This window comes from Schistocerca piceifrons, chromosome 1 (genome assembly GCF_021461385.2).
Source record: "Schistocerca piceifrons isolate TAMUIC-IGC-003096 chromosome 1, iqSchPice1.1, whole genome shotgun sequence".
NCBI classification, from domain to species: domain Eukaryota; kingdom Metazoa; phylum Arthropoda; class Insecta; order Orthoptera; family Acrididae; genus Schistocerca; species Schistocerca piceifrons.
In genome coordinates, this window is record NC_060138.1 from 185289003 (window position 1) to 185311224 (window position 22222).

At 43.3% G+C, this 22222-nt stretch overlaps 2 protein-coding genes across 5 annotated transcripts in view; one reads left to right on the plus strand and one right to left on the minus strand.

The window, feature by feature from the left end:
• Positions 1-22222, minus strand: part of LOC124785323 (double-stranded RNA-specific editase Adar-like) — a 142733-nt gene that overhangs the window by 80454 nt on the left and 40057 nt on the right. The window lies entirely within an intron of this gene.
• The window catches only part of LOC124785359 (tyrosyl-DNA phosphodiesterase 2-like), a 170404-nt gene that overhangs the window by 34523 nt on the left and 113659 nt on the right, over positions 1-22222 (plus strand). Inside the window, exon 1 of one of the 4 annotated variants that reach the window (XM_047254179.1) lies at positions 9298-10262. The exons of 2 other annotated variants lie outside the window; for them this stretch is intronic. In XM_047254179.1, coding sequence (XP_047110135.1) covers positions 10242-10262 — 21 coding nt within the window. In that variant the 5' untranslated portion in view covers positions 9298-10241. Of the gene's footprint in view, positions 1-9297; positions 10263-22222 lie in introns of those variants that run through there. One more of the 4 variants, XM_047254178.1, reaches the window with a different exon arrangement.

Sequence of the window (22222 nt, forward strand, 5' to 3'; positions counted from 1 at the left end):
GCCTGGTACAGTGCGAAGAGATCGGCACTAAATACTGAGCAGGCACTAAATAAGGAGCAGTGTGCTGGAACCCGATATCGAAAGACACGAGTGCCAATGACGAAGGCACACTCGATCCCACAGTAAGTCCGAGAGCCATCATTGTATACAAAGATAATATCTCTAAGTTCCATACGAAGGTCGTGAAACTGAAGGCGATAGAGCGAGGCTCGCTTCCTTAGGAAGCGAATGAAGGCCAAGGTTAACATGGGCCGCTTCAAGAAGGCAAGGTGGTGAAGGGTTCACACCCACCCGGGAAAGTTGCGGGTGGTATGAAGTTAACAGGCGCCGAAAGCGGATTCCAGTAAGTAACAGAAAAGAGGGACGCATCCCATACTGGCGATCGAAGGAATCATAGGCATAGTGTGGGCGGCCACCCATGACAGACAAACAGCATCCATACTTGCTGAGAAGAAAGTCACGGCGGTAGGGCAATGGTAGTTCAGCAGCTTCAGCATACAGACTCTCAACCGGGCTGGTGTAAAAGGCACCTGTGGCGAAACGGATGCCACGACGGTGGATAGTTTTGAGACGACGTAAGAGGACGTGCACTCATAAATGAAGTATACAAAGCCGAGTTTCCAACGGAAAAGGGACCGGTACAAACGGAGGAGGGTGGTTCGATGGGCACCCCAGGAAGTACCATTGAGGACACATAAGACATTGAGGAACCGCGTACTACAGGCTGCCAGGTAAGACACATGGGAGGTCCAAGAAGGCTTTCTGTCGAGGGGAGGTCCAAGAAGGCTTTCTGTCGAGCATGGGCCCCAGGAATTTCGTAGTTATAACGAACGGAAGGGCAAAAGGCCCAAGATGTAAAGATGGTGGGAGAAACCAATTGCACCGCCAGAAATTCATACGGACGGACGAAAGTCTTTGTAGATGCTCCAGGAGTAAAGACTATCAAGACATCGCTGAAGACGCCGCTCAGTGAGTTAGGTCCGTGGAGAACTGCAATAGATGGCAAAATCGTCAACAAAAAGGGAGCCGGAGATGCCAGGCGGGAGACCATTATAGGGTTAATGGCGATAGCAAAGAGGACGACGCTCAGGACGGAACGCTGAGGCGCACCGTTTTCGTGGATAAAGGTATTCGACAAGGCAGAACCAGCACGCATCTTGAAAACTCGTCCTTTTAAAACTTCCTGGCGAAAAAAAACCGGGCAGGTGGCCACGGAAGACCTACGTATAAAGAGTAAGGAGGATACCAGTTCTCCAGCAGGTGTCATAGGCCTTCTCCAACAAATCGAGAAACACGGCCACAGTCTCGGATTTCCGCAGAAAACCATTCATGACATGGGCGGACAAAGTGACGAGATGGTCAACTGCAGAACGCCGCACTTCCACACTGTACATTCGTCACGAAAATGCGAGACTCGAGCCACCATACTCATACGTCCCATCACTTTGCAACGCAGCTGGCAAGAGAGGTGGGGCGGTAGCTAGAAGGAAGGTTTTTGTCCTTACCAGGCTTAGGCATAAGTTTGACGGTGGCTTCACGCCAATGTCCAGGAAATGTGTCCTCTGTCCAGATGCGGTTGTACGTGTTAAGCAGAAAGTGCTTGCCCGCAAGGGAAAGGTGCTGCAACATCTGAATGTAACGGCGTCTGGACCTGGGGCGAAGGATCGGGATAAAAGGAGAGCATGATCTAGCTCCCTCATAGTAAAGGCGGCATTGTAGTACTCACGATTCTGAGAAGAGAAGCGTATCACCCAAGCCTCATCCGCTCTGCTGTCGGTCTGTGGAGTCCAACGCTGAAAAACGGCTGGTGTTGCGCACTGGCGACACGGAGGCCGGCCAGGTATCACTTCTCGACACTGTCTAAAGAGGATCTTCAAGTTAGCGAAGGAGAAGACCGTTTGCCCTTGGTGGACTTCTTCAAACCTTTCCGCTTAGAGGAAGACTCAGGTGGTTTCTGACTGGAGGGATGTAGGAAGTCTCCATGGGAGTACTCCTCCTGTCCTTTCTGGTCTACCGGTTGTGTGGCTGGTGGCTTCGCCCCTTGAAGCGAGAGTTTGATGGCTTGTTGCACAGCTGGACGCAGGGGTGGCGATGCTACCTTGACACCGGGAGATTTCATAACTTCTGAGCTGAATTTGAGGTTGCATGTCTGCGTTGCCATGTCCTTCATGGAGCGAGAGGTGACAAGAACGTAACTATAAGTGCCAGACAGGAGAACACAGGGTTTGCGACTAGCCAGTAACTTGAGAGCGACTGGGTAAGGCATTTTTTCCTTTACCCGGATCTCTTGGACAGCCCGCTCATAAAGATACACAGGAAAATCCCGAGAGCAGGTGGCATGGCGTCATTGCAGTTGATACAGAAGGGAGGAGGAGGTGGGCAATCGACCTCTTGCACATCTTTACCATAGGCTACACATTTGGCTGGGTGCCGACAGGACGTTCTAGTGTGGTAGAATCTATGACACTGGTAGCAGCGCATTGGGTTCAGAATGTACGGCCGGACTGTGATAATTTCATAACCTGCTTAGACCTTGGACGGAAGCACCACTCTATCAAAGGTGAGAAAAAGAGTGCAGGTGGGCACCAAGGAGGACTATACCTTTTTCATTATCCGGCGGACGGCAATGACACGCTGTTCATAGAGGTAAGAGTGAATTTCGGCCTCGATTAGAAAGTCGAGAAGCCTGGTGTAAATAACAATGTGGGAAGAATTAATTCAAAGTTCTATGGGGCTCGACACATACAGGGTAGCCGTGGAATAGTGAGGCGGCCAAGCAGTTGTGCTTGAGAATAAGAATTAGTCTCCAAAAGCAAGCAGCCGTTCTGTAAGTGAGAGCAGGATTTCACAGCGCCGGCAATTGTATCAGCACCTTTCTGAATAATAAACGGATTTACCATGGCAAAGGACTGACCGTCTTCAGTAGGTGAGACCACGAGGAACCGTGGTGCAGTGGGAAGGGTCTTTTAATCATTAGCCTCATTACGTTTACGTTTTGTAGACGTCGATTGTGAAGATGATTGACTCAACGTGAGGAAATCTCCCATGATTGCCAGCATCTCCGATGGCACGCGCTCCTTCCAACTGGTGGGCCCCTTCACAAGGGGGGCGCACCCGCCTTAGGTGATTGTCCACACCTCACGTATACCACACCTCACGTATACGTGACAATTTGGGAAGGTTGTAGCTCAGGCAATCGCCTCTCCCTGGGCCTGGCTTGTACCAGGGGTACGTCCGAACCCTACCTGTCGACCCGGGGCTGGGAATTACGCGTTATCCAGTCACCAGTTACGCGTCAGACACGGGGGCCGGCCTTCAGGAGTGCACAGGGAGGAAGAGGAGGAACCTCAAACGCCGAAGTGGAGGAAAAAGGGGAGAAGGGAAATAAATAAAGAAAGGAAAAGGGAGCGAAAAACAATGATGGATTGTTCTTACGTAAGTGACAGACCATGCAGAACATTCCCAATAACACCCCATACACGTTCCCCATGGGAGGGGAAAAAGAATAGCGAGAGGATAGACATGCAGCACGGAAGGGAAAAAATGCTGCAAAGGCTGGGGCCCCTCTTGATAACCCGCCATTGTAGTAGCAGTAACCGATCTAACTGCGCCAGACACTTTCTTATATAGGCGTTGCCGCCAGCAGAGCCGTATTTTGCCTGTTTACATCTCTCTGCATTTGAATAGGCATGCCTATACCATTTTTTTTTGCGCTTCAGTGTATAATATCTTTAATTTATTTGCTTCTGCGTCTTAAGGCGTCGCGTGCTCGTGTATGCCGTGTTGCCGGACTTCTGAACAGTGTTTCTATTTGATTGCTGCAGTGTTTAAATCGAGGCTTTTAGTCAGTTGGGAAATAATCTTGAATAGTCGTGCTCCCTTCGTCATGTGTTATGTCTAACAAAATTAGTTGCCTTGTACGTGGGTGAAACCATGCATGATTTATCAGGATGTATACGTGGACAAGGAAAAAAAATTCCCGGATTTTATGTTTAAAAATACACCTTCTCCCGGGTGAAAATACACTTTTTCCATGTTAAGTGACAGTATACTCTTCCTCGGCACTGTAAAACTCATCACTCCTTTCAATGTTTATGGTTTTATATACTGACGTAGAATTTCCCGGCACTCAGGGGGGAAAAACAAGCTTTGAAAGATCTTTGATGTGCAGCAACATGTACGCTGCTTGTTTTTGTATTACGAAGGTATAAATTTGAATTCCACCAAACACCGCATACCCCTATCTGAAGCGTTGAAACCGAGATTGCGATGCGCTTTTGTAAGCCAGTCATAGCTCATGTCACGTGATCTCGCCAGCTGATGACAGCGTAGTCAGCCAATAGCAAGATCACTTAAGTAGCGCGAACACACAAATAAGGAAAGTTAATAGCTTAAATTAATATACATAGCATTCACATATAATATTGGTCTCTAAGATTAATAAGCTGGAAGAGAAGATAAGCTTCCACATATAATGTTGATCTTTTTTGCGGGTGTTACACTTTAAGATACATCACACAAATGTGCCAGTAAAATTTTTAATAAAGACGTAAATGCCTGATCTTCTGGGCTCGAAATTCTTCTAAATGGTCGTCATCAGAGAGTTGATTTTTAATTGAGAGTCAAACGCTTTGTGATTTAAGAAATTCATCGTACATCTTGCACATAGTTCATCTTGAATAACGGAAATCGGCTTTGAATGTAACGCTTTTCAAACCACCGTTCGCAATATTTTCCCGCGACCTGTTAGAAATAGGTTCGTTTCAGCAGTTGCAAGAGAGCGCCAGATAACAGGCGTCACCGCGCTTGCGCAGTTACGATGACGCAGGAAGCCCATATGTTCATACGTCTAAAACATTAACAGACCTTACATTATGTCATAAAAGAAACAAGACAAAAGAGGATACTTCAAGAGCATCGGAATTTCGTGAACCATACTAAAATGCATAATTCGGCTTAAATTGCACATTCATATGTAAATTTTCTTGGAGTACCAGCGATCTATTATCTCATGTTTCCTTCTTTATTACGGCATAATGCCATACGTGCACTTGAAACGCAGCGAGCAGTTGAAACTAGCCAATAGTGTGAAATTAAACACTTCGTTTCAAATAAATTGACTGCCCCAGCAGAAAAGATTAACAAAAGCCTAATCCCTCCGGCAAACCGGCAAAAATAACTTCATTGTTCTGTAAGGCGATTAATGCTTGACTGTCAGAAAGGTGGAAATAAAATCTGAAACTAATAACATATTTTAGCCTTCCGTAATTATGCGAACGTATTTTAATTCATTTGATAGCTCCCGGCCACAAATATCCGTTCTGTTATCATTTAACGTGAGAGCAATAAACGAAGAGGAAACAACAAAATCGATGAACGTAAACACAGGTCAAGTGGAGACGACCAACCTCCCCACCACAACTCAGACTGTTCTGTGCATCGACCTCAGATTTACTATATTTCGAAACCGGGGCAATATTAAGTAGTGGCGCCCAGCCACACTTCTGCAACCAGAAGCGGGAGAAGGTACTACTTATACGCGACCCAACTGCGCATGCGCAAGGGCCCGCCCCCAACTGCTCAAACGAATCTAAACAGTTGTCACGTTACCCTCATCGGAGGCAATTTGTTGTAATAATGCATTACATAGTCTTCCTAAAGCCTTTGACACACTATGCTGTTGGCAGATGCTTGTATGAGCACTGTTTTGTTGTTGTATACGGCGCATTTCCTTTGCAACTTAGGTTTTATTTTCATTCTCTTTTCTCTCGTTCATGTTTTGTTGTTGCTGTATTATTCTGCACTTGCGGGATACAGTAGTATCCCTTGTTAGAGTATTGGTTCTTACCAGTCAAAATCACAAAAATTTAACTGAAAACTAAAACAATGGAAAATTCCCGGAATTCTAAACAATTCCCGGGTTTTTCTCGGATGAAAAATTTCCCGGGTTTTTCCTGGATCTCCCGGTTGTCCCGGGTCGTATACACCCTGTTTATGTATCTGTGGAAAGCTTATTGCGATAAGTACGCCTGTTTACTTCGAGGCCGATAAAGAACAGGGCGTGGCAGTTCCTTATCCTTGCCAATAAAGTCCAATGTGTCGATGTTAATGAAAGTACAGTGAAGCGAATTTCGAGAGAATATAGAGGAACTTCACGTCTCTTATCACCAAAAAAAGAAGTCAGGCAGATGACAGAAGTTAGCATTGGACGAATTTACACACGGAGGGACTCATAAGAAGGAAAATTCACGGCTGCTATATGGAAAAGCAGCTTCCAACAGCAGCACCCGTACTGGACAAGTTGAAGACTGAAGTGGAAGATTTTCCTGCTATGAGGCGTGATATTCGGAATTTGGTCTTCAGATACAAAAACTCAACAAAAACCTTTGCTTGTGGAAAATATGGTTGGAAAAAAAAGGCGTTTTCTAGTGGGAACCACGGCACTTTCTAAACAATTGAGGGACTGTTTATTGCTGCACTGATGAGAGTTGGAGTGGCTGGATAGACAATTTATTACAATGGTCAGAGTTGGTGCGGTACGATCATTCCAGAAAGTTTCGATGGCAGGAACAAGAAATGATTCGTGTGTCAGAAAATGTAAATGTTTATCACAGACAAAGTGTTCAGAGTGGGACGGCTGAAAAGGAGGAATTAATATACCGCCCAGTTCTGGAAAAAGGATTATAATGTAGCCCATTGGAAATGATATTGTGTTCGTGCAAAATGCTGGCATACGTTTTACTGGGCGAAAGGGAGGTAAGGATTATCATTCTGAGATGAATGCTCACATTACCACGAGTGGTTAGTAGCCTAATAAAAACTTGGAATGAAATAGGCTATATATTTTGCACGCAAGCGCACGCGAATGCGCGCGCACACACACACACACACACACACACACACACACACACACACACACACACACACACACACACACAGAGAGAGAGAGAGAGAGAGAGAGAGAGAGAGAGAGAGAGAGAGATAATGGCTATAAGTCATTACCAAAAATTTCGACAAGTTCTTGAACTACTTCCTTCAAATTTTTACACGATGATCTAACAAACATTCAGGCCGAGCATTCTCGAAAACTAGTCACACAGATCTGCGACTGATTTAGCGCACGTTCGATATCAGATGATGATAAATGCAGTATCACGAAATCCATCCTTGCATGTATGAGTCACTAACGCATTTGCTTTACAAACTTTCTAACTGACTAACACGGTAAGTATTTGTTAGTAATGACATAAAATGTAACCAAAGAAAGTTAACCTTTACACTCTGGGTTTCTTCGTGGAAATACACTCCTGGAAATTGAAATAAGAACACCGTGAATTCATTGTCCCAGGAAGGGGAAACTTTATTGACACATTCCTGGGGTCAGATACATCACATGATCACACTGACAGAACCACAGGCACATAGACACAGGCAACAGAGCATGCACAATTTCGGCACTAGTACAGTGTATATCCACCTTTCGCAGCAATGCAGGCTGCTATTCTCCCATGGAGACGATCGTAGAGATGCTGGATGTAGTCCTGTGGAACGGCTTGCCATGCCATTTCCACCTGGCGCCTCAGTTGGACCAGCGTTCGTGCTGGACGTGCAGACCGCGTGAGAAGACGCTTCATCCAGTCCCAAACATGCTCAATGGGGGACAGATCCGGAGATCTTGCTGGCCAGGGTAGTTGACTTACACCTTCTAGAGCACGTTGGGTGGCACGGGATACATGCGGACGTGCATTGTCCTGTTGGAACAGCAAGTTCCCTTGCCGGTCTAGGAATGGTAGAACGATGGGTTCGATGACGGTTTGGTTGTACCGTGCACTATTCAGTGTCCCCTCGACGATCACCAGTGGTGCACGGCCAGTGTAGGAGATCGCTCCCCACACCATGATGCCGGGTGTTGGCCCTGTGTGCCTCGGTCGTATGCAGTCCTGATTGTGGCGCTCACCTGCTCGGCGCCAAACACGCATACGACCATCATTGGCACCAAGGCAGAAGCGACTCTCATCGCTGAAGACGACATGTCTCCATTCGTCCCTCCATTCACGCCTGTCGCGACACCACTGGAGGCGGGCTGCACGATGTTGGGGCGTGAGCGGAAGACGGCCTAACGGTGTGCGGGACCGTAGCCCAGCTTCATGGAGACGGTTGAGAATGGTCCTCGCCGATACCCCAGGAGCAACAGTGTCCCTAATTTGTTGGGAAGTGGCGGTGCGGTCCCCTACGGCACTGCGTAGGATCCTACGGTCTTGGCGTGCATCCGTGCGTCGCTGCGGTCCGGTCCCAGGTCGACGGGCACGTGCACCTTCCGCCGACCACTGGCCACAACATCGATGTACTGTGGAGACCTCACGCCCCACGTGTTGAGCAATTCGGCGGTACGTCCACCCGGCCTCGCGCATGCCCACTATACGCCCTCGCTCGAAGTCCGTCAACTGCACATACGGTTCACGTCCACGCTGTCGCGGCATGCTACCAGTGTTAAAGACTGCGATGGAGCTCCGTATGCCACGGCAAACTGGCTGACACTGACGGCGGCGGTGCACAAATGCTGCGCAGCTAGCGCCATTCGACGGCCAACACCGCGGTTCCTGGTGTGTCCGCTGTGCCGTGCGTGTGATCACTGCTTGTACAGCCCTCTCGCAGTGTCCGGAGCAAGTATGGTGGGTCTGACACACCGGTGTCAATGTGTTCTTTTTTCCATTTCCAGGAGTGTAGTTAAAATGATGAGCTTAATCGCAGCGTCTGGTATTATGGTGATGAAATGACTAATCCGAAAGTAACGAAAATCCGACTACAAATAGAGCAAAACAGTGTCTAAACTGTGCAAAGAAATTTTTCCTCCCAATTACAGTCTGACTTCTACGACTCCTCAACGTCGACATCACTTGAAAATGCCGGCTTTCTACAGCATACGTCGCCTAAAATATAATATCCATACACTAAATAAAAGTAGAAAGGTACAACACATCAATGTTCGTCATGCAATGTAACCGGATTATAAGCTCAAAGCCAAGGATCAATCATTAGAGAGGGAAAAAGTTACCTGTCTTCAAATGTAGTGAGCCAAGTTTGCACTCAAAGGCTGATTGATAATTGCAAAAATGATTATCAAATTCTATTAGGGTTGATAACGAGGAAGAAAGTAGGGGGAGGCGACGGCACTGGCTTCCAGCCAATCCCACAGCTCTCGTAGCAACAGCAATCGCCAGTCGCTGACCTCCCACCCACGGCTATCTCGCTTCCCGCTTACATCATGCTTCAGTTTCAGGCAGTTTCTTGTCCGGTATGATCGTTAGCTGTGTGCTGTAATTTTGTTTGTTTTAAGTTTGTATGGCTTTGTAAGGTTATCGTTTTAATTGAAGTGACACTCTTGTGACACTAAACAATGGTAGAATGGAAAAGTTCGACGTCATTCATTCGGCTAGGAGATTACCATGAAAGGTCAAACGAGAGACTGCTCGTCACCTACCTACTACGAGGAAGAAAATTTAATGGTGATCCGCTTCTCTCCGTTAGTAAGGAGACAGAAACAACCGATGAAGCTTTGAATACACACAAAGCCCTGTTTCATAAATAGGGAAGGAAAAGTTTGAGAATCATCAAAGCTGTTAAGTCCAGAAAAAAGTTGTGTGGGTTAGAGAATTATAACAGGTTTCTTTTCTTGCTGAGAATGGGATTGGACTCCGCATGATCATGATTGTTATAGCAGAAAGAAGCATCCTACGCACAACACATTATCATGGCGTTCGAGGAACCAGATCCATCCATCCTCAAAGCAGTAAACACCTTTATTTGCAAGTCTTCACAGCCCGAGCTTCACCGAAGAAATTTCATGGCCGTGAGTGGAAATGAAACGTGGATGACAAACACTGTTCAGAGAAAAGAGAACACAAGCTTTGATATGTCGTGCTACGGGAGGATGCCAAAGATTTGATGGGTATATCGTACAACGAATGATGAGATAACACATTTATGGCACAACATAAATAACAGAAGAGATCCGTTTATAGGACACATCCTAAGGCATGAATGAATCTCCTGTTTCGTAATTCAGGGAAGTGTGGGGTAGATATTGTAGAGAGAGGCCAAGGCTTCAGTACGGTATGCGGGTTCAAATGGATGTAGGCAGAGATGAAGAGGCTTGCACCGGATACACTAGTGTGGAGAGCTACACCAAACCAAGACGTCGGACTGAAGGTCACACAGACTGATCCAGCTGTAGGTCGGGAATGCACAAAGTACAACGAATGGTAAGTTGCTGCATAACAAAATTATGTCATCTCCATTTTTGATATTTGCCAAAGTAATTCTCAGCTTCTCCAGTTCTACCACTGTACTCGATTAATGCACACATAATATTAATTACATATTTTTATGCTAGAAATAAATGGGCAAATCATAAATAACCTAGCACTCCGTAGCTCACAATGAAACAACGGGCGTCTGTCAGTCTTTTGCTCACTTAAGCATTCTACGTCCAATAATTCGAAAATTCAGTCATCACGAAATGCATATACCTTCTTAAAAATCTAATTCTGTAAATAATAAAATCATGCAGGCCTTCGTGAACACGCTGATTCTTGTTACGTCTTTTAACACTGAATGGTATTAGTGTTTGAGCGAGTCGAACGAAATGCCAAATTAACAACTTGTTTCATATAGGACAGGAAAATTCTGTCCTGCAGCTTTACATGGCATTCTGTAATTTGTTGTAATTTGACGTTTATATCATACTTGTTCTTCTTAAGTTACTAAAGCTAAAGATTAGTGGATGGCTTAATTCTCTCCCAAGGGCTTTAATACCGTAACGAACCACTCGATGTTTCGGTGTGCCAATTCCCTCCTGTTGTCTTCCATGAATGTCTCTCCGTCTTCTTCATGCGGATTCGACTATAGTGTCAAAACAATTATGGCACGAGATGAGACACCACAAATTATGATAGTTATTTTCAGGAATAATTTAATATACTGTAACATAATTGATGTAAGTGCTATGTAACCTTGTCCACCATGACTCAAGACATAGAAGGAAGGTTTCTGCAATAATCTAACATAATAGTCACAGCAAACATTCTCTCACCACTAATTTTGTTTTCACTGTGAATTACTAATACTGAACGTAAACTATTGTTCCATTGATTCTAGACGGTTTGTTTATTGCTGGATCCCAAGGGATGAATTACCAAAATTTAGGAACAACAAACTCGAGTAAAGTAAATGCGTAAGGGATCAACATCCGGCACAAGAAATAGTGTGTGCTTATTAAGCTGTGTTAGAACTGTCAACATGAGAATTCTGTGAATCTTCCAGTGCTGTTTCCTGCCCACAGCAAAACTCAGCTAGTTCGACAGTAAGGCTATGCTGCAAATGGGTTGGCTGTCATACTAGACACTGCATCGTGATTTGCCTAACAAACATGATTTTCACCGAACCGAACCTGACGGCTCCTGGAGCTCCAGTACTTGACCGATGTTTTATTTACTAGCCACTTATCTAGTTGCGTGTTGCGCGATCGAAACAGCATTTTCTCCTTTTCCATATTAACACCAAAAAGGCGCACTATAAGCAGTCCCAAACAATATTGTCTTCGTGTATCCGGCTATCTTGCCTGACCCGATTGCTGTTCTGACAAAAGTATTTCTCGCTTTTTCAGATTATCTTGAAGGCTTCGTTTTTGGGCCATAGCTTGCGACTCTCGACAGAAATCTTCTTCTACGAAGGACATGGCATAAATTTTAATAAGCTTCTCTTTCTATCCGAAGCGTCAAGCCCTTGTGACGTTGGAGAGTCTCCTTACATTCTAATGTGTGTTGGAAGACAGAACGCGAGGTATATACGGGGTGATCAAAAAGTCAGTATAAATTTGGAAACTGAATAAATCACGGAATAATGTAGATAGAGGTACAAATTGACATAAAATGCTTAGAATGACATGGAGTTTTATTAGAGCCAAAAAAATTAAAACGTTCAAAAAATGTCCGACAGATGGCGTTTCATCTGATCAGAATAGCAATAATTAGCATAACAAAGTAAGACAATGCAAATATGATGTTCTTTACAGGAAATGCTCAATATGTCCACCATCATTCCTCAACAATATTTGTAGTCGAGGAATAATGTTGTGAACAGCACTGTAAAGCATGTCCGGAGTTATGGTGAGGCATTGGCGTCGGATGTTGTCTTTCAGCATCCCTAGAGATGTCGGTCGATCACGATACACTTGAGACTTCAGGTACCCCAAATCCAATAATCGCACGGACAGAGGTTTGGGGACCTGGGAGGCCAAGAATGACGGAATTGGCGGCTGAGCACACGATCATTACCAAACGACGCGCGCAAGAGATCTTTCATGCGTCTAGCAATACTTTGTTTTTTTTTGTTCTAAAAAATCCCCATGTCATTCCAAGCATGCGTGTCAATTTTTACCCCTCTATCTACATTATTCCGTGGTTTATTAAGTTTTCAAATTTATACGACTTTTTGATCACCCGGTATATCGTAATGTGTTGTACAGCTAATCTGTTTTTATTTCGTGTGTTTTCAAGTTTATAATCTAGTTTTAATTGCCTTCTCAGCGTATGTGCTGAAAATCAATGAGGGCAATTCCACCCACGCCTTACTTACGTCTCGGTCAATGATTTCATTCACCCATTGTCTATGATAATTTCTTCTTGTATGCGAAATACTAGATTGTGTTGTCTCCGGACTACGTTTAAATTTCGGGCGACTTAAACACTCCCTGGGACATCAAACTTTTTTTATTATAGGTACAAGGCGAGCCACACACTCAAACAATGGAACAGTACCCTACAATGGGTCAGGTATACTGCTTAGTTAACAATTGCGTTGCTATTTTCCGGAATTCTCCGAACAACCGTTAGTCTTCCATCGTCCCTAATGAGCTAGTCATCGAAGGGACATTAAACGTTTTTCGAAAGAATTTTATTTACCTTACTTACTACTGATTTTACATGTTCCTTATACAGGTAATTAAAGACCAGTGTGAATTCCAGGCTGAATTGGTTCGAGATTCAGAAAAATGGACACGAAGAAAACAGCTAAAATGTATAACTAATTTATTATTTATTGTGCGACATATTTCGAGACAATACCTCATCTTCATGCTATATGGCATTACAAAAACTACTTCACAATAAGGTAATACAGATGTTAAACAGTCTTTTCATAGATGCTGTGGTTATCCTGTGGAAGAAGAGAAAACCTAGTAAGAGGCGAAGTCACTTTGTAAGCTGGACTGATGTTTGCATGTTTACAAAACATTTTCATGAAAACACCGGTCCAACTTACAAAGTGACATCGCCTCTTACTAGGTTTCCTTTTCTTCCACAGGATAACCACAGCGTCTATGAAAAGACTGTTTTGTTGGTCCCATAGTGCTCAGAGCCATTTGAACCATTTGAAAAGACTGTTTGACATTTGTATGACCTTACTGTGAAATTGTTTTTGTAATGCTATATAGCTTGAAGATGAGGTATTCCCTCGAAACATGTCGCAAAATAAATAAATAACACATTAGTTAACAAATTTTGTGACTGGTAGCGGCAGTTAAAAATCTTTACATATTTCTTGAGGCAGTCACGGTCGAAAAATAATCAAGATTTAAAAGAAAAAGCCAAAATGTAGTTTGAGAAAGAACGCTACGGAGAGCACATAGATGACCAAGAAAGAAAATGATCGTGCAGGACGAACATGTATTTGCAACAGATTACAAGTACAGAGCGCTTATTCAACCGGGAAACAAGATCTGGTTTAGGAGTGTTCATTTTACCTAGTCTCATAGTAGCTGAAGTATTTCTCCTGTTTATTCCAAGTGCTTTATAAACAGTCACTGCAGCTTATTTAAGTTCTTTGTGTCTCCATGACATGTCAGACATTGCCTCCAAAAGAACACAGAACTGATCACATGTAAGCGGTTCGATAGATTTTCTACAACTAAATGTAGTCAAGTTGCTAGTAAACAAACAATTATAAAGTATCGCACAAAATTTGTCAACAGGTTCCTGAGTGATAAACTATTATTGTAAACGACGACGCTCTGTCAAGGTAGGTGGGAATTTGAATACCCTTTTGAAATGGAACGCAACAATGAGACAACAGGGGAATCCACGCTAAATATATGATTACATTGCAGATAAATTTCCATTTGAATATCGACAGTGACAATTAAACAGCACATGCAGCTGACAGTGTTACTGGCCATGTACTGTTCGTGAGTGAGAGCAATGCGCCACGGGAAAGTGGCTGCGAGTCGAGAGGCGTAGTCTACACAGTTGTTCTAAAAACATTTTCATGAATGCAACTACACGAAAATTTTAACTGTGATTTACTTTAGATGTCTTGACGGATATATTTAATCGTCTCACGTCTTCAACTGATGTTTCTTAAATAATGCCGGTCAAATTCGCCATTTGTATTCTTGGTATCAGTAAATGTTGGATCAATACTTAATTAATAATGGTACTGTGTTCACAACCACTGGAATGTGTGTTTTCTTTGCGATATATATTTCGCGTTATTCAGTTAATACAAAACTAATGACAAGATTTTTCATCAATTTCTAGCTTCTAATGAGAACGTGACGTCTGCATTCGTAGAATTTTTAACTTTGGCACAGATGATACGTAAATAATGAAAAATACTGTGGGACCGCCGGCCGCGGTGGCAGTGCGGTTCTAGGCGCTGCAGTCCGGAACCGCGGGATGGCTAAGGTCGCAGGTTCGAATCCTACCTCGGGCATGGATGTGTGTGATGTCCTTAGGTTAGTTAGGTTTAAGTAGTTCTAAGTTCTAGGGGACTGATGACCTAAGATGTTAAGTCCCATAGTGCTCAGAGTCACTTGAACCATTTTTTTTAACTGTGGGACCGTAGTAGGCGACCGATTACGACGCAACAAGGCTGGCAACCACGTCTGTTGGTAAGGCAATGTTTTTTTTTTTTTTTTTCAGACGGCCAGTAACACAGTCCGTTGGCAATCGCGGGGCGGAAGAGCTTCCCGTCTCCCTGCCCCCCCGCCCAATCCCTCATTCTTCTGGGAGCTACCAACTCTACTGTGGAAAGATTTTCATGTCGGCATGTTGGTAGTCAACTCCCGGTGCGCCATTAGATAACAAATACTTCCTTCCGCACTTTACGATAACCGACTATAACCATGTCTCGTAACAATGTACTCGAGGAATTCTGAAATAATTAACCTACTGAACATGGGTAGTGGTTTAAAATCTTCGGGGAAGAAGAATTTTTTCCATTACGAGCCATTAACCAGCACAGATGTATGACGTTTGGGCAGCTCCCATATTAACACGGAGGATCCGTCTTGAGAATAAGCCGTGGATCTCCACTGTTTTTTCCAAAAGACTTTGTTTCTTTTCGTAACTTCTAATGAATATGTGGAATATATTCCATCGATGCGTTAACGAAAACTAGCCGGTAGAGCAATAGAGTAAAAACTAAACTTCCCTTCTGCAAGTCCCTCAGAAAATACTACTGTTCAGCCTCTACCAATATGAAGGATGGATATTCACTAAGTAATAAAAAGAGAAACTCAATCGTGGTGTGGCTGAGACTTCACCTGAAAGTACACATTCCATGGGTGATTTTTGGAATCACGCGAAATCTGACAACCAATAAAAAGTTATAGTGAGTGACTAGTTTGATTATCGTCTGTGACAGTCACGATGTTCAAATCTTTGAAGAATAGGGATAGCAGGAATGTATAGAGCAAAAAAACACAACTACTTTGAAGACACTTCTGTAAAGGGGAGAACACGTGAATGAAGATGAAATGAGAGGTACGCGATACTGCGGCGAGAATTTGACAGTGCTGAAAGACAGAGTGCAGTTTTAAAGTAGAAACATTTCCCAGAATTATTAAGATCCTTGGGAGAACCGTTTGGATGCAAGACGTAACAGACATGTTGCAAGAAAGATGTGAAGATCCCAATACGAAAGAGGACCAGTGCTGATGCAAATATATTAATGAACCGTAAGTTTAATAAAACATGGTTTCAATTACTTATAGAAGAATGGGACAACCACTAGAAGAGAGACAATTTTAGGACGACTGCAAGAAAAAAGTCGTGCATTTATAGTGTTTTACGCGCACAAAAAAACTGTTTTAGAGACTGGCTCAAAGAGACCCTTTGAAAATCTTAAGTTTACAAGGGGATGCCGTCTTTATTGCAACGGAGCCAGTGAGACACACTTCACCTTTCGAAAAACCTCCTGTGGCCCTAGTCAAGGGGAAGCAAGCACTTGAGGGGAGTGGATTATTACACGTCCTCAGTTAAAACATACGGCGAATAATTGAACCCCTTTAGGGAAAGGGAAACAAATGGCAAGAACCACCTTGTGCATTCGTATATGTGTGCCTAGAGTTCTCACTGAACATGTTGCACCTTGTTCATTCGTATGTATGTGCCCAGAGTTCTCATTGAACATGTTGAACAGGCTATTCCAGCAGCCACTGGGGGAACTGCATGCAACCAACTGCAGATTTGTGGTTCACATTGGAACGAACTATGCCTGTCGTCAAGGTCTTACTTAGATCACTACAGAAACTTGCAGGCATGATGGAGAAAAACAACTTTGATCACAATCACCACATGAACCGAAGGCGTCCCTCTTGCTCTGTGCCGAGAAGAGTCACAGACTCCGAAGGTGCTGTGACTCCTAGACTTATATCATAGTGCTGAAAATTGTATGGTCCCTAAATGGGTCAGTGACACACCAGAGTTTGCTACCCAGCTGAAGAGTGCACTAAGTTTTTTCGTTTGTTACTTGTAAACAAGGGTCCAGCAGTAAGAATAGCTGCAGGAGGTGGTACTTGATGCACTAACCTACATAATCGTTTATGTGGTTTTCAAACTGTATATCACACCCCTGGGGACCTCCTTCTTGTCAGTATAAAGGGTGGGCATAAATTTATAAGAGTCTTCCTGATCATCAGGCTCGCCACCTGATGTAAGAGAAAACATTAGAGACAACCTAATTCGCTGGTTCAATGTTCACTAATCATAATGTCGTTATTGAAGGACACTTTCATCATCTAACAACCAATTAGGACAATTACAGTTTTGTACGTGGTGGGCATGAAAAAAAATCCTGTGAAACAATCCTATATTTACTAGAAACTTTCCACTCATTATGGAAATACAATGGATCTCATGGCAACAGACAGACAGACCTGACCTCTTTGAGAATGCCCATGTTAAAATTGGCATCAGAGATCATGAGATGGTTGTAGCAACAATAACTACTTAAGTATAAAGGGCAGCTAAAACAAGTACGAAGACTCAGATGATGAGTGAACTACAGAAGATGTAGTGGTATCTTATCTCAATGAGGAATTCCAAATATTTAGCTCTGGGCAGGAGAATGCAGAAGAACTTTAAAAGAATCTGTGACCAGGCACTGGATTTATATGTGTACGTAGCAGAACGGTGTATGACAAGATGGAGCTGAGGCCTCCATGGTAAACACAAGTTTCCAAAAGAAATAGTGACTACTGAATAATAGATATAAAACGAAGCGTGTGGCACAGATAAGTAGAGACTGAATGAAACACATTTGGCAGTCGAGGGGGAATGTGTGAAGCCTTCAGTGAATCCCGTAGCTGAATCTAACAGAAAGATCTCTCACAAAAATCAAAGGAAATCTTCTGGTCTATTGCTAGGGCTAGCAGTGACGCCAAAGTTACCGTCGAGGCACTTATGGATGACACAGGAACTGAAGTTGAGAGTAGTAAAGGCAATCAAATTTTGACCTGTTTTGAGGAATGTTGCATTACTAAAGGAAGATACCAAAACACTGCACTAGTTTACTCTTCGTCCCACTGCAAAGGTGAGTGATGTGTGGCAGTGGCGTTGTGAAACAGTTAAAATTGCCAAAATTTAACAATGTTTCGGGTCCCAATGTAATCCACATTAGATTCTTGACAGAATTTGCAGTTAGGTTAATTCCCATTTTAATTATGATATACATCGTGCATAGGTTGAAAGAAAACAAGATGGGAAAATAAACTGTCCCCAGTGAGATTAGGAAAGTGCTGGTCTCACCCGTCTACACGGAGGATATTTAACATATTCTGCGAAAGACCACATTAAAATTAAAGAGCATCAGACACTTTTAAAGCTGTCATTCTTGCCGCGCTCCATGCGCGTCTGAAACGCGAAGAAACCATAACAAATGACACCATACTCTATAAATAAAGGGAGCGGCAGGTTATCTAGTAGTTATCCAGTAACTAGACTACAGTCATAGGTGTTGAAGGTTAATAAAGGCTACAGATAGAGAGATACTGAATTAAACGCTAGTCAAGAGGCCAGGGTTGTAGTCTACCCACCATATTACTCAAACTGTACGAACGCAGTAAAGGAAACGAGACCGAAATTAGGAAAAGAAATTAAAAGTTCAGGGAATAGGAATAAAAACCTTTATGGAGAACACATGCAAATAAACTGTTTTCAATAACGTATTTATTTCACCGATGTACATTTCAGTGCACATCTTCGTCACCAAGTGGTAAGCTACTTATCAAGTATTTGTTGAAGTGTGGAGATGAACCTCTACTTCGTAATGTATACTGGCAAGTTAGGCACATCGTTGAGAAGACGGTATACGAATATCAATTTATCAGTGACAGTGATGGTTGAATTCCATGAAGATGATGATGAAGAAGAAAAAAAACTTTCCAGGCTCTGAATTCAAAGAAATTGTATCGACGGTACCTGAGAGATATATATTAAGTAAGTGACTATGAGATGGTACCGCAAAATTCCTAAAATTGCTGAAGTTTTTACAGAAGTTCGAAATTTAGCCAATGTGTGACTCTTGTAATTGTTTCCACAGCGAAACTCAGTCTCAAGACGGATTTATTGGCAGAACACTTAAGAAAACGCAAGTCTCCTAAAGAGACTGCTTACACACGGTCGTCGACCCTCTTCTGGAGTACTGCTGGGCGTTGTGGGATCCACATTCGATATGATTAACGGAAGACATGGAGAAACTTCGAAGACAAGCAACTCGTTTTGTATTATCGCGAAATAAGGGGGGGGGAGGGGGATGCCTCAGATATGGTACGGGAACTAGGGTGGCAATCATTAAAACAAAGGCGTTTTTTGTTGCGGCAAGATCTTCTCCTCCGATTGCGAAAACATTTTGTTTGCGCTCACCTCCCCGAGTACATAGAGAAAAATGATCATCATATTGAAGTAAGAGGAATCAAGAGCTGGAAAGATTTAAGTGTTCGTTTTTCCCGCACTGTTCGAGCTTGAAGGTCGTTCCATGAACCCTCTGCAAGGCACCTAAGTGTGAACCGCAGAGTAACCATGTAGATGTAGGTGACTGCTGATGCCTCTACAATTTTATGTGTAAAAAAGTATTAGCAAGAGCATGTGAACAAAATGCACGACTTGAAAAGATGTCATAAGTTGGACATAAACAAAAGTAATACAAGGAAATAGATTGTAGACTAACTAAACGTGGCGATGTTACCGAAGGAAATGAGACCCTAACAGTAGTAAATAGGATAACGACTGAGGATGGTCAACATAATGAAATGCACACCGGCAATATCAAGAAAAGAACGTCTGAAAAAGAAAATTTAATACAAATGAAAAATCAAAGCAAATGTTTGGAATGTAGCCCCGTACGGAAGTGAAACGTGGACGACAAACAATGCAGACGAGAAGGGAATACGAACTTCCTGACACATTAGAACTATGTGCCGGACTAGAACTCTGATCTGGCACCATTGCTTTTTGCAGACAAGTGCTCTAACGAATGAACTAACAAAGCACGAGCCATGACCCATCCTGACAGCTTTACTACCGCCATTACCAGATATCCACCTTCCGCCCTTAACTGCAGTGCTGCATGCCCTGCCAGACTAGCATTCCCCGAAGAAAGGATACTTTAGGAGACCAAGGCTGGAATAAACTCCGCAGGTTCCAGTCGACGCAGGTTACAGATGTTATGCAGAGATTAAGAGACTTGCCCAGATTTACTAGTGTGTAGGGCTGCAGCAAATATGTCATCAGGCAAGAGACGACGACAACAACAAGTCTAGATACGGCAACATGAAAAGAAACATGTAGTACACAACACGGCGGAAACTGTAAAATTTAAGAACATGAATCCAGCACAAATGGTTCTGCATTAGTAACAGCAGGGGCCAACAACAATTTACAGTAGACATTTATTTGAGTACATTGTGACAACCAAGTATGTTTGTTTCACGGCGGTGAAATCCACCTTCTCCAATTTTTTCATTAACGCGATTTCAAAGAATTTTAAAGCAATGTAATCCTCCAGTCATTACGGACTGCTTTATTTCGCTAAATGCATAACCTTCCAAGCGTTGAACAGTCAACTTCAATAGCGATTAACGGCTGTTTTATTACCTTGTTCTTCCTCTTCCATAACGCTCAGTCCTTTTCTTGAGTCAAGGCCTCTGGCATTTCCTTCCATGTTGCTCATCCACAGTTGTCCCACTGCTCGTTTCAAGGGGTTAAAACGACTACCTACGCGGTGTCTTTTATATATTAACAGTCCACGTTTTCACTATTACATTTCAGCACTTTGCACTTTACTCCTGTACCTTTAATCTCTAGGCATTCATGGATAGATCCTCAAGTTACCATCGAAACACACTCGGAGGGACACAAAAAATGCTGGCGGCATCTTACTGAAGGGTGACATTTCGATTTTCTCAAATTTGAGCTGGTTTGAAATACGGCCTGCCACCCACTGTACAGCGACTTCAGGAGTGCAAGTTCGGGTGAAACTGAGTACGGTGCACTTTGGCACGTGGGACCTGGCGAAATGTAGCAGCAGACCGTAGCCACTCGCAGAGGTCACCCCTCGCTGCTGCAGTGCTGTGCCCTCCTTCAGCCTGGCTTATTCCATTAATACTTCAAGGCACACAACGCTTGCTACTGCTCCCTTGTTTCCTGTTATGGCCCGTATTATAACCGGAATTCGCTCCTTTAAGGCCCGTCTTACGAGCCACTGAATAGCAAAGTGTGCGCGCCTGCAAGCCATTGATGCCAGCTGTGACGTCTGTTCGCCCCCAACAGTTATGCCTCTCCGGATTTAGCTGAGATCCCTTTTCTGAGTAGTGTCACATACATCACCTCACTCCCGTTATGTTAGTAATCTGTGTTTTAGATTATAAATCGTTGTGTATTAAACTAATTCTGATTTACATTTGATGCGAAATCTACTCATGAAAACAACGAAGTCAGTTCAAGACTTTCTTGTATAAATCTTGCTTCGGAAGACACCAGAACAAATGCACAATCAGGATAAAATGTTCTAGTTTAACTTGTCGTGAAAAAATCGGATAAAATTCCTAACTTCCGATGATATGACTCCAACAGCGTCGTCAGGGGGCTACGTCTAATCGAAAACTTTTTATAACAGGACTCCTTCGGGAAACAATTCGTAGCCATGAAAGTACCATATGATAAAAAAGTAAAGTGAACACAAAAGTTACGAATTGAAATGGCCAGCAGCGCTGTTTGGTTGCTAGTGAAGTGCATAGTATGACATTTAAATATTTAAACTAATTTATTAACTTACGGATCCTTTTAGGTTGTAGGTGAGTTAATTTTGTCATTTTAAACAATATCAAAGTCTTCAAGAGCTGTCTTCAAGGTATGCCGCGCACATTTCGGTTACTAGTTACCTGGACACAAACTTTGTTATATTCATCTTTCATTGCCCACTCGAGAGAACAGAGCGCGCTATTGTACCACTTCGCACTTTTCGACCAAATTCTAATAAACTGGGAATGTGGCAAAGGGATTCTAAACTGGGAATGTTTGGCAGGAAATTTCCAGTTTCACAACTCGCCTAAGAACCCTCCCGAAAAACCATGGTTGGAACCCGGAGATCACATTTATATTTCATTTAATTTTGAGTAGAGCTAGTGTTAATGCTGTTTGTTGTACGTGTTAGTGTGCTCTACGAGTAGTTCCCCTATAGGTCAGTGGTTGCCCTTCCCATACAAGTTACGGTTTTTCCTGGGCGCAACTTAGCATTTAACTATATTTCCCGTAGTTGTGCACGATTTTACATGCTGTGCAATTCACCTCTACATTTTCTTCTTTCATTGGGCCCTTCCTATCAATTTCATTTCTAGATTTCTACCAGCAGGATAACTGTCTTTGTCACAAGGCCAGAATTGTAC